The sequence below is a fragment of the Onychostruthus taczanowskii genome, unplaced genomic scaffold (genome assembly GCF_017590055.1).
Source record: "Onychostruthus taczanowskii isolate IOZ18803 unplaced genomic scaffold, ASM1759005v1 scaffold35, whole genome shotgun sequence".
In the NCBI taxonomy this organism is placed as follows: Eukaryota; Metazoa; Chordata; class Aves; order Passeriformes; family Passeridae; genus Onychostruthus; species Onychostruthus taczanowskii.
Window position 1 is genome coordinate 5455371 of NW_024500905.1, and position 19285 is coordinate 5474655.

The following is a 19285-nucleotide window of genomic DNA, read 5'->3' on the forward strand; positions in this document are numbered from 1 at the left end:
AAATTGGAAATTTAATTTGTTTACCATTTCAATTCTTTTTGGATTTGCAACTTGCATTAAAGCTTACTACATTTATACTTCCTCTTCTTTGTCATGGTGCTTGTCAGCTGCTTCCCTTATGGTTGGTTCTCATTATAGGAAGTCAGATTTGGGGTTTAATTTGCTTTTATGAAGTAAATGAGAGTGGCATGGAAACAGCCACGTATCTGCTGACTGGCAGTGTAGCTTAAATAGAATTTCTGAGAAGTCAAATTTGATGATTCTGAGCCATTTTTGTGGTTCATGGTATCTGACCTCTTCCTCGAGGCAGTACAGCAGGGTTGTTTTTGCCAGAAGTGCTAACACTGTGTAAGGACAGAAACTAAAAAGTGTTCTAATCCATTGCTATTGTAGAATTAGTTTACTTTAGTCTTTGGTTTACTGTCTAGGAAGCTTTAATTTTCTGTTTTTCATAGCTACTTGTCTTCTAATCTAAATGGTGTGTATTTTCCCTGTTTTCTGTGGGTAGTCTCAGGCCCAAGCCTTCTCTGTCTCCTTGTATCTGTGTCTGCATAAACAATAACTCTTGTATTTGCTGGGTTCCCCAACATTGGAAGGAAAAGGAAGGAATCTGACTCCATGTTCTTAGAAGGCTAATTTATTATTTTATGATCTTATATTATATTAAAGAATACTATACTAAACTATACTAAAGAATACAGAAAGGATACAGAGAGAAAGCTAGAAAGAATACTCCTCCAAAAGAATACTACTCCTCCAGAGTCTGACACAGCTGGCCTGTAATTGGCCAATAAGTAAAAACAATTCACGTGCAACCAATTAAACAACCACCTGTTGGTAAATAATGTCCAAACACATTCCACAGCTGCAAAACACAGAAGAAGCAAATCAGATAATTATTGTTTTCATTTTTCTCTGAGGCTTCTCAGCTTCCTAGGAGAGAAATCCAGAGCAAGGAGATTTTTTCCAGAAAATATGACAGTGACAAGTAACTGTGCTTCATACTAGAGACTTAGAGGTCTCTAGGGGAAAGACTAACTTAGTTACTAAGCTTCTCCAGCCTGCAGTATTTGGATAAGCATTCTTTTTCCTGTCTTCTCTTAAAGATGGGGCAAAGAAAACTGAACACCACACTGGGGCCATGCAATCAGTAGGGCTTTCTCTTCATTCTCTGAAGTTCTCATTCCTCCAAATTCTCAGAAGATGTCTTCCTAGAGACAAGAGCAACGCTTACAGGTTGTAGTTTGGCTAATCTATGGTACATCCCCTCTTTAGGTTATTATTAATTCTCTGAGAGAATCACTTGAAAATAAAAAATGTTAGATCATTTCAGGGCAACAGATAACCTAAGTCTGCTTTGCTCACAGGTCTGTGTAGTGAGGAGAGGCTGAATTCAAAGCAAGGCAAGTCTTTACCGTGTACATTCTCCTTCCCTGCAGTTTGATAGGTGGAGAAGTCTGAACCTGACTAGCCCAAAATGCTGGAAAAGATTAGCCGTGTTCAGGAGACATGGCCATGTCCTCTCTGTCTGTTCATGCTGTCTCTTTTCATTAGAAGCATGATCTGCAGACCTGCAGGAGGCCCTTCACCCCTATTCCTGCCTGGTCTCCTTCCAGGGAGAAGCAGGAGCGCAAGATTCATTGGAATAACAGCAGTCTCAGCTACTGCAGGATTTTGTGCTCGGTAAAGCTTTTGAAGGCACTTCAAGAAACACTTAAGGTGAGGTGTGAAGAGAAGGTGTTGGATCAGTAAGAAGTCATTTCACTCAAATGCTATGTGCAGTGCTGTGGAAGAGCATTTTCTAGTTATCCAGTGAATGACAAGTTCCAGGTTACTGGCATGTCATATCCAGCACTGACATAGCAGAAATTATTACTTTGGTAGCAAATGTTTGCAGGCTTTCAAGACATAACAAATGTCCAATGTCCTTTTCAAACTCTTGTTTTTCCTGGGAGAGCATATGCCTTAGCAATACCTATAGCAATCAGCAGGTATTGAAGCCATTATAAACATTTTCAGTGAGGTGTACATTCAGTTAAATCTTTGGTCCTAATCACACAGACATTATCTTATGTTCCAGATAATGAAGAAGGAGAAGATTTTTGGCTACTCGAGTAATACCAGGAGTAAACTGTAATGCCACAGTTCATTGTTATTCGTTTCCAGGAATAAAGAATTTTATTAACTTTAATTCTCATGGGTTTTCAGCCTTTAAAAAACAAAGTAAGTTTGTTTGGAGTTTGTTGGAGATTTTTTTCTATCTTTTAAATCTGTGCCTTTGTAGCTGACCACAGAGACATGCAAGTTCTTCATTGCAGTTTTGCAGGGCCAGGGCCAAGGCATGGAAAGCAGCCTGGGCACCTTGGTTCTCTAGCTCCCATCTGTACTATGGGAGGAGGGGCAAAGGGAGCATCCAAGGCTTGCTTGGTGTATGTTTCAAAGTCTGCTGTGGTCCTTACTATGCTGAAAAGATTTTCAAGTCACCCAAATTCAACAAACTGAAGGCAGTCCAGGCTGTTCAGTCTCAGCAGCAGGTATGCAGTGCTGCTGGAGCCCTGCTTCTGGGACTTTTAGTGATGGCTCTGGTCACTTCTTTTTGGGTGTATGAAGCTGGGCTTGGGTAAAAATTCACCCATGAAGAGTGAACAGAGAGCGTGAGTTGCAATCTTTGCTTTTACATCTCAGTCCAGCTTGTTCCAATATCCTGCAACTGGTACCAAGTTAAGCAGAAAAGCTGAGATCAAAGCAGATATGACTTTAGGTGCTAAAGTCATTCTTTTTGTCAATGGTAAGACAGTGAAGAGCAGAGAGAGGAAAAAATCCTTGTTGCTTCCATCTTACATGGACAGCCATATCTCAGCCATATTACTAGCAAAATAAACACTGACTTGCACAGCAGTGCCTTCATCCACTAAGCCCAGGTTTAGTTGCCATAGTAACTTGTCTTGGAGATGAATGTGATATCCTGGACAGCAGGGAAAAAAACTTTGATTCCACAGATACCAGTCCTGAGGCTCAGAGCTGGCCACAGAGATGTGACTGCATTTCTTTGTTCATTTCCCTGACATGGCCTGAGTAATTGGTAGCATGTTGTTCAGCTGTGAAACAGAAACGTGGTGGTCTGTCATCAGTGCAACCTTGTACTTTGCTGTGTTCAGATGAAGAATACGCTGAAATCATCAGGGAAAAATGAATCCTAAGAGAGCAGTAAATCTCCAGCCTAAGGGTATTGGAGCCAGCCGTGGGCAGTTTTTGTGTGCTAGTAGTGTCACTATAAACTGGTTTGTAATAGCTGTCTAGCTGCCAGCTGAAGCCCTTTCTGAAAGAGTGATGTGTTGAGATGTAAACCAGGAAAGTAATTAATTACACAGCATTTTAGTTTAGTTCATTCACATTTGGGTTAGTGCTACTGGAGCGGGAGTAGACATTACTGCAAGTGTGTAGGTAAACTTATAAAGTCACTACTTCAATAGCAAAAGTTACTTTCCTGATTAATTAAACAAGAACATTGCATACAGACAGCCAGTGCCATCACATTAGTGGGAAGGTGGGCATAGCAAAAACATATATAATTAGCCCTAAAATAAAGCACAGTTAATAAAGCGAACTGCTAATAATAGCTCCATGCTTAGATTTCATCAGCCAAGCAACACACTTGAGGACCTAAACGAGAGCAGGGAATTCACTCACAGTAGAGTCTCATGGGAGTGGAGCTGCAGCCCACTGAAGAGGCACTGACAACTAGAAGCATACCGCTCCAGGGATCAAAAATTATGGGGCAACATGTCTTCTCCAAGCTATTTCCTCTGTGGACAGCCTGCAAGCTCAGCATTACATTTAATTTTAAACTGTAGAGTAGTGATGCAGAAACAACTGAAGTAATTTAGTTCCAGTGTTGGTGACAGCCAGGTGCTTCTCATTGTTAGATGCAATATATAGGGCAGACTGCCAGCAATAGAAAATCTTTTTAACTGCTGCTTACTGAGTTGTTATGAATATATGAGATGGAATACCAGATCAGTTCTAAAAATTCTGGTTTCTGTTATTTTTGGTGGCAGTAAGGAAAATCCTGACTGGCTCAGGTACTATTGAACATGAGAAGTAAGCCCTTCCATGGAAATCTGTGCTATGCTGCTTGCAGAAACAGTTTCTATTTGCCTATTTGTGATGCTGTATTAAAAATAATATGATTAATTCAGTAAAATGAGACCACCAGAATTTTAGAGTATTTCAGCAGCCTCGTTGTGCCCAGAGGCCTTCTCCAAAGGAATCACTAAGTAAGCACTAGAAATATAAATATTAATGAGTCAGGTAATTGGAAACAGCATAAAGCTCTACATGTGTGTATACAGGAACAGCTCATGTGCTTGCAGGTGCCTCTGAAAGACAACTTTCAGGGGAGTTTTCAGGAACTGGATTACATAATTTCTTTCTCTGCTTCTTTTCAAAGACAGGAGGAGTTTCTCATCTTGCCACAGGAGAGGTATAGCATGCTTGGCTCCATACTGTGGCAAAGACATGAAGAAAGGACCTTGAATGAAATTCTTGGGAGTGCCCAGTCAGTGTCCTGGGAGGGCAAGGGCTTCACTTGGCAGTCGTGCTGCTGAGATACTAACCCTTGGAGCAGCTGGGGTGGCTGGCAGTCTGCAAAAAGCCTTAGCAGAAGTTTGGGAGTGATCTTCATTGTTCTGGCAGGAAATGCCAGAGCACGCTCCTGTAGGAAATTGCTTTTGCAATACTTCACCGAGGCAAGTTCTCACACCTTTTATTGGCTTGAGGGAGCTGAAGTTCCCCCAAGTGATGAATGAAAGTGTCTGAGCAGCCTGCTATAACCCACAATGTAACATGAAACTACATTGTCACAGGAAAAGCCACAAGCAGAGAGAGTCTACTCCCGCTTAATGTTGGCTTTGTTTGGCTGAAAGAAAAATGATCCAGTGTTTCTATCCTGTCACAATGTTTCTGTGAACAGGCTCATGTTTGTGCTGGAAAATATGAAGAAAACAGGGTGGCATGACTGTTGAGTGGCAGTAAATAGAAAATGAAGACAGAGACCATTTTCACTGGTTCCACTTCTTGGTTTGTTTGTTTTCTTCTTGATAGTGATGCCAAGTAAGAGTTGGGACATTATCTTAAGTATTATGGGTGGGAGGCAGGGAGGGTGTTTTTTCTGTTGGTATTGCTGAGGGTTGGTGCTTCCACCTGAGTTTTATGGTGATGGATATGTCATCACTGGAACCTGTTTTATTGCCAGCTAAATGTTACATAATAGTTTGTTCCCCTATCCCCAGCCTGCCTTGATTCATAAAATTAGGGAAATAGTTTAAAGGCTTTGCACTATACTACCACGTTGTTAGTGAATACATGGGATGGAATATGAGATCAGTTCCATACTTATTGCCAGTGCAGTGAGGTGTTTGTACAACTGGTTTCTAAAGAAACATTGAGAAATGGGTCTGGATGGCACTAAGTGAGAGTAATTCAGTTTGAAGAAGTAAAACCAAGGTACCAGTGTTGAATGTATTAAAAGTCATCAGTAATCATAATGGCAGTAAGTTCCAGTACGTCATTTACAGAAGAGGAAAACATTTCTCATTTTAATTGTTTTGTAGTCATTGTCTTTCACTTCTTAGCAATTAAGGAAAGGTAAAGAAATTAAAAAAAACACAACTGGTTTGATGCTTAGCAACCATTAGCATTGATCTTCCCTGGATTGTTTAAATATATGCATTTAGTTACAAAAATAAACAATTACCCATATAGACTGATTTCATAGTTCTAGGATTTACTTTCTTTTTTCCACAGCTATCTTGTGACACACCTAATTAAAATCTACTGCTTAGTTCCCCTTTGAATATAATAAAATCCTGCCTTATTCTTTCTGTCACTTTAATCCCTCTTTCTTTTTCACTGACACATTTCTAATACCTTTACAGGCAGGCCAGACACTTCTGCTTCATCTGCACTGAATCCACATGCTTAACACCTTTTGACAAAATGGATGCAGCCTCCCTGTGGCTTGGAATTGATATACACTGTCAAAAAGGATTTTCTGAATGGTCTTTCTCTGTCACCTTTACTAGATTTTTATCCTGTGTTGTAGAAATGTGCAGTTTAATGTTGCGTTTCAAATAATTTTTGCCTGAAAAAGTGTGTAATGGAATCAGGGTGTCCCCTGAATACTCCTAACAGTTGGAGATGTCTCTTTGTTTTGAACAACGGAATCCCAATAGACCTGTGACAGCAGTGGAATTACACTCTTGACTTTGTTCACTAAAGTGTTGCTTTCTCTGTATGATGAAATGAGAGTAACCAACAAGAGCTTCCTCTAAAATGTATGAGTTTCCTCTATTCATTTCTCATAAGAAACATGGAAAAGACACTGTGCAATTTTCATCTGATTGTCTTTTTCCAAAAGAAAAAACAAACAAACAAATAAACCCAAAGTCCTGCTTGATTCAAGGAGAGGTGATAGTTGTTAGCCATATTAAAAATGCAAAAGCAGTTGATATATCAATATTTTCCTTAAGCCAGTGTTGTTGCTACATCCTGAGCATCACAGGAGCAGTACAGCGTAGTGGCAGTTCTTTATCCTGTTGTTGCTTCGTTCTTCATGTATTTTAAATTGAATGTATACTAAGGCATCAAATACAATTTCTAAGTATTGAATCTGAATATAGAACATAACCATATACTTAATGTTCTGTGTGAATTTAGGTGATCGTTATGGACTACACAGTCATGTGTAGTCCAAAAGTTAAATACACTGTTTTCTGCAGATGCACATTCAGCCTTTTTAGCTCCTGGCGTTTCTTTTCATTTGCCTGTGACTGAGCAGACATAAACAGCTGTAGGATTTGCCATGACTGCTGGTCTTGCCTTGTGCATTGAGCCACTGGCACGTCTCTTGCACTCCATTTACTTATTCTCAGTGTGGCTTCTCTCTGGAGCAGAAGAACTCGAGAGGCCAAAAGACATACAAAATCAGATTCTTGTTTCTTCCATTTCAGGCTACTTCAGCTGTGTTTTGGGGAGATTTTTCTCCAAAATATTCCTGTTTACTGTGAATATCCCAGCTCTGGAATAGTGAACATACTTTCATTGTCATGCAGAGCATGTGAAATGCAATGGCAAGTACAATCTTGTAGTTCCTGTGGGTGGAGAGTTAGGGTTCAAAAGAGAGAAAAGGACTCAGGGAAATCTAGTTTGTTTTTAGAAGAGACCAGAATAAGTGACTTACTGGCCTCCATGGCCTCAAGACTTTAGGGCAGTTTCCTAGTGTAGACAATGCTGTGTGGAGAGGGCATCAGAGCGTGAAGGGCAATGCACTGAGGAGGCTGCAGATCTGTGGCTCCTGATTTCCAATCCTGCCAAAAAAAGCTTTTGTTTTTTTAATTACTATTTCATTGGTGATATAAATTAATGATTGGTATGGGTCTGAAGCAACCTCGTCATCAGAGAATATTTGGTTAGTGTTGACATACTTGTTTCTCTGCAAACATGAATCATCCATCTGCCTTTGGCAGGCTCGCCCTGTTGCTCTGCTATAATGTGTTTCACCAGTGTGGTGGAAATTAAAATGTCACTATTAAACATGGCAAAATCAGATGCTGTCTGGGCACCATATCTATTCAAGGAGTTCTTGCTTCCTCTGTAGCCATTTCTGACAGTTTAATAGGACAGCTGTATTCTGGCATAAAACAATACATTCATATATCCTCAATACATGGGGAGTTAAATGCTTTCAGAACACTATTTCCTTGCATACGTGAGTGTTTCATGCATGGCAGAAGCAGTAATGCTCATGTAACACCATGTTGCTGCTTAGCCCATTAGGAAGTGTAAAGTCAAAATTAATTGTCCTGCAGGACCATATAGAGTGGGTCTCTAAAAGCAGTTGCTGGAGCTGTTTGCAGCTGCTGCATCAGCCAGGCTCCTTCCTCGTGAGCAGTTATTGACTCTGGGCTATTGAGTTCAGGGCTCTGGAGGTTGCTCGGTGGAAAAAGCCTTCAGTTGCTGCTTGGCACTGCAAGGTCATGGAAAGGGCACGTCAGTCTCCAAACCCAAGGTTTGCCTTATTTGTCACCTTTTCAATCACGGGGGAAAATACCACTGAGCAGGGTGGCTCCCAGGCCAGGCTTTTGCACCCAGTCTCCTCAGTGAGACAGCCAACAAATGTGTCCCTTTTTGTCACTTGAGCCATCTGAAATACACTTTGCTCTTGTGAAACAGCTATGCAGTTAGTGCAGAAAGGTAAAGAGCCCAGTACGGGCTTATAAGCTCACCGCAGTTGAATTTGGACCAGTGCCTTGTATGTGTATGTCTGTGTCCCTCCCTTTACTCATATCTAGAGCTGTCTCATTCCTCAGATCAAATCATTTGACTCATATGAACAGCTGTAACTTGCAAGTTGAATAAAGTCCAACTGCTGAAAACATTAATGAAAAACATAAAACTCTCTTTTACCGCATATCAACAGTATTGCTTTAATTCCTCCCCCGCTGATGATTTTTTTTTTGTGTGTATGCTAGGTTGTGCTTGTCATCCCAGGTGGCTGCCAATTCTGGTGAAAATAAGTTGAGCTGTGAAAGGTTGACCCACTCGCCTCTGAATTGCTTTTTATATGATGTGAATCCCTCAGGGCCCAATTCTACCCACAGAAGTGAGAATGACATCTATCAAAATATATATGAAGTATGTCAGTGTGCACAAAGAAAAGGTGAACCCCAGACTGGTCTGAGTGGTCTTTAAAATATGGTTTCCCTGTGAAATGGTGATTAAAGGGGAAACAAAGAATAATTAGAAAATTACCCTGATGTACTAGCAGTTACGTCAATGTGTGGTTTTATATTAGCTCTTTCAGACAAGCAAAAGATCAGAAAATCCCTTATGACTCACTTAAACTAGTGTGTAAAATTTGGTTTAGAGTCTGATCAGGTCCTTTCATCAGTCTAGACTAGATTGTCAAAGTACATACTCTGTACTAAACCCACAGACCCCTTAAGTGGAGGCCTACTCAGGTGAATCAAATAACATACTAAAAAGTTATATAAAATGTTCACTATGTTCCGAGTAAATTAATCTCATTCAAAGCTGAATACCTTAGGAACTGCAAAAATAAAAGCAGAAGTGTTGTTGCAGAAGAGAGGTATTAGAGTTCTTAATTCATATTTAAATGACTGTCTCAGAAATGCAAAAGAAAAAATTTCAGCAAACTTTTACTATTTTTGATTGGATTGGCATTTTTGTAAGTCTGTAGTCAGATTTCCTAAAGGAGGAAAAAATCTGTCCAAAATTATGCACAAATTTTTTTTGGAAATTATAGAGTTGCAACTACTATGTCTGTCCCAAGTACACAATATTGGTTTTAATTAAGGGCCACTGGGAACCTTCAGTATGTATGTAGGCTGCAGTCTTGCCACCTGTAATTTCTACACAGGATTATTTATAAGGAAGTGCTATGAAGTCCAAGAGCAGTAGATTTCTTACCTTTCAAAGCAAAGCCATTTTCGTGTCATTGCCAGAGCTTCTTCATACATCTGCCATTATTGTACCATCCTGAACCTGTGTGTTCTTTGCCACATGAATCTCAGGAATGTGAACAGTTCATTTACTCATAGGAAATGCTCCTGCCTTTTGCATACTAGCAGTAGTAGATGACAATTTGGAGACAATTTTAGTCAAATGACTAATCCACAAGACTTGGATATCTGTCCAGTGCCACTAATCTTAGAAATTCAGCTTTGTACCTGAGTTGATTTTCTCAAGATGTCTGGGTTTTGAATTTAGAAATTTAAGTTTTCAGTCTTTGTGTGTCTGCCATATTTGTTGGTTGTATTCCAGTGGCATCAGAACACCTGGCATAGATGCAATGACAGCAAATCGATCAAATGATCAAGGGAAGTAAGATAGCTCATACATAGGACATCAGTGGGGTGAAAGTATCACAGAAGTGGGACCATTTAAAACATAGAGAAACTGGAATCCAAATGGCAAATGCTTCTTTTGGCTACACCAAATTCTGTCTAAATTCAAGAGGAGAGCTGTTATCCAAACACTGAATTAATCTACTGATGACTGAGAAACAGTTCCACAACAGACATTTAAGTCTTTGGGATGATACATAGTTTATCGAAAGTGCCAGGCATTGCTCTACTTACAGAACTGCCTAAATAATGGAAAGATAAAGGAACATAGTTCTGTGAGTGAATACATGAATGCAGAAAGTAGTAGAAATGTTGGGTAAATCCTTCCCTCCTGTGACTTGTCTTCCAGCCAGTGGCATTACACCAGGGAAAGATTGGACCATATTTTGTGTGCAGCATATCAGATTGTTAAGAGGCAACAGGCAGGTGTTTGAGAAAATTTTCTGTCTGTGATTTGCAGAACTGTGTATGAAATCTCCTGATTAATCTATGGTCATACCATTACCTGCCATCTTTCAGCAGGTAACTAGTTAAATTTGTGTTAAATAGGATTTGCTTTGCTATTTCCATTTAATGTTGGAGTAGAAATGTTCTGACGTGACATATGACCAATTAATGATTGGAAAGTGCTTGGATGAGTCATTTGAAGCCAGTAGTTTAGACAGTATCAGCCACAACTGGTATTAAAACCTGCAAAGAATTGTTCAACAGTCAGTGATTCTGCAGCATCTCATCTGGGTGTCTGCATTTCACTTAATAAAGATACCCTGTAGACATCAATTGAAATAACTCTTGCCTTTGTTGCTTGGATGTTTTTGTGAGCTCTAAAATGAACTCGGTTTATACAAGTATACTTTGTTACCCAGCCTAAAGGATGCAGGGCAGGAATTATCCTGTTCTGCTGACAACCTCAGTAGAAAAGAAATGGCTTTATTTGACTGTAATTCTAAAGAGAATAAGTATGTGACTGTACCCTGTGGTTTTCTGGGGGTTTTTTACTTTTTTTTTCTGTGCTGATGATGTTTTATTACTTTTACAGAGCTATAATAATCCGAAACGGCGAAGTCATTCCAATGTCTTCAGAATTCACTCCAGAGACTGAACGCCAGCGACTTCAGTATCTGGTAAGAGACCTGAGGACCAAATCAGGTGCTGCTGATGACAAGCATTGCCCAATAATATCAGAGGTTCAAAGAAATGTTCCTGAGTTACTGTGGCTCAGTGAAGGATGATGTCTCCACTAAGCACCAGTGACTGATCATGTATGTCTTTAAGCCATCAGCAAATGTGAAGAAAATCCTGGTGGTGCAAATCTCAGTGAAAGGAGTATTACCTCTTCAGCAAAGGCATGATTAGCATGGCTGTGCTTGTGTACATTGTTCAGCTGCAGACCCTTCAGCAGCACACTGGTGTTGGATTTTGAGAGCTCAGACACAGAGTTAATGAGCCACAGATGTATTTCAATCCATCCCAGTGCTTGCTCTGTGACAGTATAAAATACCACAGACTGCTCTTTGTATGTGAGTGATATTGCAGAGTTTGATTAATTTACTCTAACAGTATGGCAGTAGTGTCTCCATCAGGAGAAAGATACCCAACTTAGAGGTGATCTCAGTGAACATCAGTAGCTGGAGGACAGGATGGGTGATCAAAGATTAGTTTTATTTACTGTAGCAGCACCCATAAAGCTGGGACAGGGTGACTAGCTGGGGATACATGGGATGCTTTATAGAACAAGCTGTGTTGGCTGATAAGCTGCCTGAGGAATATAAGTCAAAATGTATGGTGTTATTTTTCATACAAACCATCCTGTTACTTTTATAGGTTTTCTTCAGTGGACAGATCAGTTGGTTGAAGTCAATTAGTTATTTGTCAGAATGTCATTCCTAACATGACTGAGAGATTTCCTTTGTGCTTCTTCTGTTTCTTTTAGAAATTTAAGTTTCAGCCAAGGCAGGGTCATTCTCAGTCTTGCCTGACTCAAGGTGGACAGGCCAAAGTTAGTGATGTTCCCAAATCTTAAGGTGTTTTCTATTTTCAGCCTAGTTTTTCACTGTGGTTTGAAACTAGACAAAATGACAGTGTTTGCAAGGTGGTGGTGGAAGGTTTTAAAGAAAAAATTGTGTTTCCTCAATTGTCACATTTAATTTTTTTCAGTCAGATTCATTGGCTTGAAGCTGAAAATTTCAGAGGAAATACTGCTTTGGGACTATTCATATTCAGAGAAGCAAATGGAAAAGAGGCCTAATAAATATTTACAGTTCTGTTACATTTAAAATAATTTGTTTGCCTCTAAAATAAAAGGTATCTTTAGCATCTAGGGAGTCTGCTACTTCTGTAGGAAATATGAGATAAAAAACATTGCCTACAAGGGTTTTTGTTTTCTCTTTTGATGTCCTTTCTGGCTTAAATTTGAAACCTGTAGCTGATCTGAAAAGCATTTCTGCTGTTTCCTGTGGAAAATTCCTTTACCTTTGTTTGTATATTTTAATTCTGTATGTAACAAATATGCCAGGTCTATGGGTATCATGTTCAAAGAGAATACATACAAGACAGCAAGAGCGTGAAACAAAATTACAGATCATTTCAAACACAACATTTCCTAAGTAAGATTTTTACTCTTGTGTTTAAAAAAATGAAAAATAAAAAGATGACTCCAAACTTCTTGCAAGGTTGGCATAAGCATTACACTACAAAGTTTGCATCTGTCTTGCTAATTAGGTCCCAAATAATTCCTCTTATTCACTTGTCTGTCCCCAGGTTCTGCTATTAGTCTGTTATTCTGTTATTCTGCCATCAACATCCCTCATCTCTTGTTCTGTCTGAAAGTTATTTACTTTGAGTCTATTTTCTTATTTGCAGTTAAAGCTGAGTTTCTTTGTTTCAAGTATGTTGTGCTGCTCTTCCTGCATGGTAGGAAGAAAATCCCTTAATCACTTCAGCATTAATATTTTACTTGGAAAATGCAGAGATACTGTTCACTATGAGGAAGTTACTGTAAGCAAAAGGAGGGTGTGGATTTACAGCCTGCAGGCTGTTCCCTGCAGCAGACACAGTTGGTGCAGTCAGGTTGAAGGAGCTTCCCTCTGCCTAAATTTAGTTCCTTCAGTCACACAGGATGTTTTTTTACACCCTCTTTTCTGCGCCTTAACTTCTGTGTGGAAAGAAATCCATGGGATAATGAGTTGTTAGGTCGCGTGAGTATTTTGTATGAAGTCCTCCAATCTAGTCTTAGACAAAACTGTGCTTCAGCTAATACTGATTGAGTAACTGAGAGGGAAGGGAAGCAAGTCTTTTCCCTGTCCTGGCAAGTTTATTGCCATGCATCCAAGCATGGCCTTGGCAGTAGGCCTCTGGTATGGACACCTGAAAAGAACAAGTTCACTATCCATTTGTTCTGACTTTGAAGCAACTCTGAGCCTGGTCATCACTCCATAGGAGGGCAGTGGTGGGGCAGCATCCAGTTGCAGACTTCAGACAGAAATGGCAGACAGATTTCTCTGTCAGGCAGCTTGTGAGAGTATTGCAGAAGGCAATCAGTCATTCAGTCAGAGAGCACTTCTTAAGATGTAAAGTGTGAAAGCTTTGCACCAGTATTCCCTTGATCCCTCAGATTCTGTAGAGGTTCAGTGCACCATGTTGCTTCTCTTCCACTGGTGGGCATTCAAAAGCCTCCTTTTCTTCCGAATTTGTGTCTTTTTTGTTTTTAGAACTGTAGCAGGAGAGCTGCACACATCGCTTGGGAAAAGTCCTGACTTCCCATATCAGTGTATCTTCAAGGGAAGAAAATCCAGTATTTACTGGGAACTGCTCTGGTACATTCAGCAGTTGTGCAGGCAGTGACAGCCAGAAGAATTTGTTCTTTGATCTTCTGAGGAGACTATTAATTTCAGTCATTATAGTCTAAATTGTAACAGTAAATAGGATAGATTTTGTTACTTATTCACTTGGAAAATGTGTTTAAAATGAATGGTGAATTGAGTGTACTGCAGATGGGTGTATTTCTGTTATTTACTGAAGTTGCATATTCAAGATGTCATGTGAGGTCAGTGTGGTGTTTGTAGCATCTTCATGTGTGCAGCCAAACAGCCCCTTTAAAGTTCACCAGAAGCGGTGCACCACTGCTACCAGTGCAGGTGTCACTGCTCGTAGAGACTGGGTGGCCACCAGGGACAGTGACCATGGTGCTCTTTGTGTTTGCCACCATTCAAGCAAAGGTTCATGAGCCCAGATAGTCACGGGCTCAAAGGGGATCTATTCTTATTTTGTTGCTCAGGTGAGGATAAGTGACATTAATACTCAGCTGCTAAAGGATGCCTGTAGAACCAGAGCCTGAAGAGGAAATGAACCTAGATCTCCTAAATGTCCAGTCAGCACTTCAATTACAAGTCAGTCAAGATGTAATTCTCTTACAGTTTTTGGCTCCCTGTTTCCCTGAAGGATTACTTCAGCCATCTGACACTGATGGTTCCATGGAAGGTGTCCTGGCCTTTCACAAGATGAGAGACCAATCAAGAGATGGATATGGCTTCTAGTCTTCTCCTTCCTTTTACCACCACATCCTTTCATTTTCATTTCTCTTTGGTTTAAATGTGTCCCTATGATAATGGCTGAGTCATTTGAAAAACTTCTGAGTGTGTTGGGCTGTGCATGCTGTTGTGAGCAGTAGTCCCATATAGTAAAATAATCTTTTGGAGGAAAGGGCACAATATGATAAAAGTATAAAGTTGTAAGATAATAGCTAGTGTAGGGGAAAGCAGCAAATCTGAAAATAGCACAGAATGCAGTGAAACCACTAGTGCCAGAGACTTTCCAGTGCAGTACTTACTGAAGGAGCTAAGAAACGCAGTGTCAGGTCTTACTGAGTTGCAGATAAGATACATGCAGTGTTTCCTGACGCCTAATTAACTGGCATGCTAGTGTGTAAGTCTAGGTTTATCTTAATTTCATGTTTGCTTTTCTAATCACCAGGAAACACAGCAGGAAGTAAATGCCCTTTTTAAACAACCATGACTAATATTTCTTTGACTGAACTTCATTTCAAACAACTTAATTTTGAATGCAATACATCCAGCCACAAAATACACCATAAAATGGCAGAGTACCAAAAACAAACAATGCAGACTCTGCCAGATTTATGCCAAAAAGCTCTAACAGCTTCTGAAAGAGAAAATATGACAAATGTTCCAGTTCCGTAACACAGAATAACAATGTTGTCTGAAAATACCTCATAAGGATATAGGAAGTGTTTGATAGCCACACTATTTGTTAAATTTCAGGTTTCCTGAGTGGTGTTTCTGATCTGAGGTTCTTACAAATTGAGACTACACAATGGAAAATATTAAAAAATGGAAAATACATTGCATCATCACAGGTGAAATTCTGGTAGTTAGTTCACTTGTCTATTTTTTTTGTTGTTTGATCACTTGAGGGGATTTCATGGTTCTGGTTTTATATCTGTTTGAAAGATCTGTAGATTTTTAAAGTGTTGCTTTTTGTTTATTTTATTGTTCTGCTGCCCAGCATGGTTTTATTGAGGTGGGGAGAAGAGTCCTGCCTTGTACATGGAGAGCAATTCTCAACAAACCCAATTGGAAATTGCAGCTGAGTTTTGTAGTAGAACATTCTTCTCTCTGTAGAATTACCAGTGAAGCATCAAAAAGAACAGTTCAAAAATGGTAAAAAATATGTAAAATTAAAAAAGAATAAAGCAAAGCACAACAAAAATCCCCATTTCTTCACATAAGAATTCAGATCACAGACATCAGAAGCTTCCAAATTGCTCTTTTCCCTCTGTTTCACTGATGCCAAAAATATTAGAATCAATTTAAGATCCCTGGATTGTAAATCAAGCATTGAGGCTTGGCTGTGGAAGAGAAGTCTTATTTGAACATTAGCAGTCCACTGTTAACTGTGCCAGCTTTATTAATCTTATTTCAGTTATGACCTCAGACTTTCCATCTGAGTACAGCGTTATGCAATGCAGTCTCTCCTGGTTGCTTTACCTTTTCATTAAAGAAAATTCTTGTTTTTAAGTGAAAAAAGCTAAAAGCCTGCAAGGTTTTTCTTCTGGACCTCTTATTCAGACTAGTAATCTCACAATCTGAAGGTTAGATAACTTCATTTTGATATCAGGTGTGATTGTTTTTTTAAGTATGACCATGTTTTGTAGGCAGGTGACAGTATTTAGCTGGCAGAGGTTTGTAGTGTTTTAATCAAGATAGGCTGTGCATTTTTAAAAGTGAACTGAATTTCACTTTCAATGCAGACTGACTATATTGTTTAAAATATCACAGACCAGAAGAAATTTTAAAACTACCAAAAACAATCCAGCTCTTTGTTAACATACAAAGAGCAAATATTGTTCATATTATGTGATATATCGAGCCATTAGGAATTTTCCACCTTTTTTGCAACTGGAATGAAAATAAATAAAATTAAAAGCTTACATGTACTTTTAAATTAAGAAGTTCATTGTTCATACTTCCAGAGTTCTGGAAGTATGAAAAGCCTCATGTGGACTAATACTGCTGAACCTCTCAAAAGTCACTAGTGCTTCTCAAACATTTCTGTAATGAGGAGAGGGATCCAATTAGAAGGGCCCTTGACAACAATGTTTGGGTGGAGAAGGGGACCTTGGCTGACTGTAGACTGAAGGAAAAAAAAATGTAATTCCCTTAACTGTACACAGAGTATTTGATGGAGTTCCTGTTCTAGGAAGGATCATGATGTCAAGATCGCTTGTGTGCTTGAAAGCTACCTCTTGAAAACAGAATCCAATCTTGTTGGCTATATACAGCAACCTTCCTCAGCCCTGTTCCAACCAAGAAGGATGTCTGGTGATGGGAGCAGGGACAAGCTGATAGAAAGTTAGTGTTGTGATGTGCTGAGCCTGATAGAGCTCCTATTAAGTTGAGTAGGAGCAGGCTCAACTCTTAAATGCAGGAAATATTTTATTGTGAACTATCTGCGTGACAGATGCCAGGTAGATCAATAAGGGCTTCCAGAGCTTCCTTCTGCTTACCTTTGATGAGCACTAGATTTATGACATATACACAAACTAAACCCCAGCTCATTTCATCTCCCTTGATGGCAGCTGCTGCTGAAGATAAGACAGGCTTTATTGCCTTAACTGGCTGGATAAGGAAAAAGAGTTATCTGCGAAAAGGTTAAGAAAGACAACTTTTTTTCAGTTTCCTAGCCAATCTGACTGTGTCTTTCATAAGAGCTCACTCACAATGCAGCTTTGCAGAGGAAGAGAGAAAGGCTTGTTTATTTGAGTACTAAAGAAAAAGGAGTGAGATTTATTTCAGAAAGAAGAAATAGAGTATGTTTAGGATAAACCTATCATGTCAAGTGATCTGTGTATAAATTCACTCCAAAAATTTGCATGGTGGACAAAGAGCCTCATGATGCTCTCGACTATGATCAGCTTTGAAGAGCATGAGTCAAAGGCACAACTCTGGCAAAGAGGCCTTCCAGCATCTCCAGAGCAGTGCAACACAAAGGACATGAGCAGCATTTGAGCATTAAAACCATCAAAGGCCTTAGTTGCAGTTGTGACAAAAAACTGCTGCTGCTTTTCTTAAAGTCTGTTTTGGATGAAGGATGTAGTTTTTCAAAAACAAGAAAATAAATTTCTTTGTAGCTTGTGTTTATTTGCAGTGTCATGTGATGGGGTGCATTTTTCTCGAGGTGGTGACAATTAAAATCTGGTAGCAACGTTAGGTTTTCTATGTTGTTGGCATAGCTGAACTAGGAGTCAAAAAGCTTGAGCTTCACTGCACAATCACCCCTTCAAGTCTCTCCATGGCTTTGTATTTGATCATTCCTTTCTGTCTTGCTGACTTACAAAAGGGCCTGTGTTCTGTTTTACAAAGCTCTGCAGACTCCTTCAGGGTCAGTGGATGAAGTGTAGTTTAGAGATCCCAAATGCTGAGGAGCAGGGAGAAAAAATAAAGGACTTTGAGGGCAAGAGGACTTCTAAGGCTGCATAAGGCTGCTGCTGGATATCAGGCAGGGGCAGAAATGGTGTATCTGCATTGTTTGCTGAAATGGAGCACATCACTGTCCTTATTTAAAAAGAAGGGTAGAGGAGTGGGTGGAATTTGTGTGGGAAGGGACCAGGAAGGGATGGTAATACTAGCTCATTAAAAATAGATGATGTCTTGTTTTATGTGGTATCTGTGGTTTGATTTCTGCCCACAGGCTTACATGCAGCCTCACTTGCTGGGAAATGAATTCACACATCTAGAGTTTCCACGGAGGGTGCAGCGCAAGGAAGTTGGAAAGAGGATGCTGTACCGTGACTTCAACATGACTGGCTGGTAAGAATGAGTCCTTCTCAGCAGGGGGTCAGCCTTCTCCCCCAGACAATGCCTGCTTTGTACCTATCTTTGATTAGTGTAAACTGCATCAAACATGGAGGTGTACCCCTGCGTACTAAAATAAAAGGCATTTCCTTCTTTCAGGTGTATCTTTCTTCTAGAAGATAATGTTTTAAATAAGTGGACCTCCCTCCAGAGAGTTCACTGTAGTGTGGGAGCACTCGAAGCAGAGAAAGCATATAAAGGCAAAGATGTGCCAGGGGATCTTTCTGAAAGAAAAACAATTTTCCTATCTTGGACGTAGTTTTTTATAAATTCTGCATCAGTGGGTCAGACATTCGTCTTTTAAACCAAAGCATTGGGCCATCATGCCTACACATGCCGAGGAAATTTGCAGAAGGGAGGAGTTGCATCCCCTACTCCACTGCATCTGGCCCTTGGTTTGGATATCCCCTGAGGAATTGTTTCAGACATGGGCCTATCTGAACACAAGCAGCCTAAAATGAAAAGGTTTGAATGAACAGCATGGACTTAAAGAAGTGCAGACAGAAAGAATGATGTGGGTTTTTTTGTTTCTGACTAAATGTCTTCAATGTTTTTTGTTCATTCAAGAGGCTCCTTAGAGAAGCCCTTATCTTTGCTGTTGTAAGTTCTGTGCATGACCTATAAAGGTAAAAGCCCAATATAGGCAAACGGTCTTCATTTCCATGACATTTGTATTTTAATGTCTGTAGTAAATGTCCTTTCAGGAAGAAAAAGGATAGAGGGGTTAAAAAGAAAGCCTATTTTAGCTTTGGAAGCCTGGATGCTCACATACAAGTACAGTTCTACATAACTTTTGCTTTGTTCCATGCTTTATGGACCATAAATATAATTATGTTTTAATGGCAGAATAATTATCTAAGTTTAATATAATCTGAAGTGTTTGTGCAGAACATGTAAATCTGAGAATAACCATCATTGTCTGTCATCTTGAACAGCTGCTAGTAGAATATGCAGTTTCACCCTGAGAATGATGACTTCACATTTTAA

General features: G+C 39.7%; 1 protein-coding gene across 1 annotated transcript in view; it reads left to right on the forward strand.

Annotated features, from left to right (window-relative positions):
- The window catches only part of PPM1H (protein phosphatase, Mg2+/Mn2+ dependent 1H), a 130927-nt gene that overhangs the window by 79356 nt on the left and 32286 nt on the right, over positions 1 to 19285 (forward strand). The window contains exons 5-6 of the mRNA XM_041411342.1: positions 10966 to 11050; positions 18135 to 18253. Coding sequence (XP_041267276.1) covers positions 10966 to 11050; positions 18135 to 18253 — 204 coding nt within the window. The remainder of the gene's footprint in view (positions 1 to 10965; positions 11051 to 18134; positions 18254 to 19285) is intronic.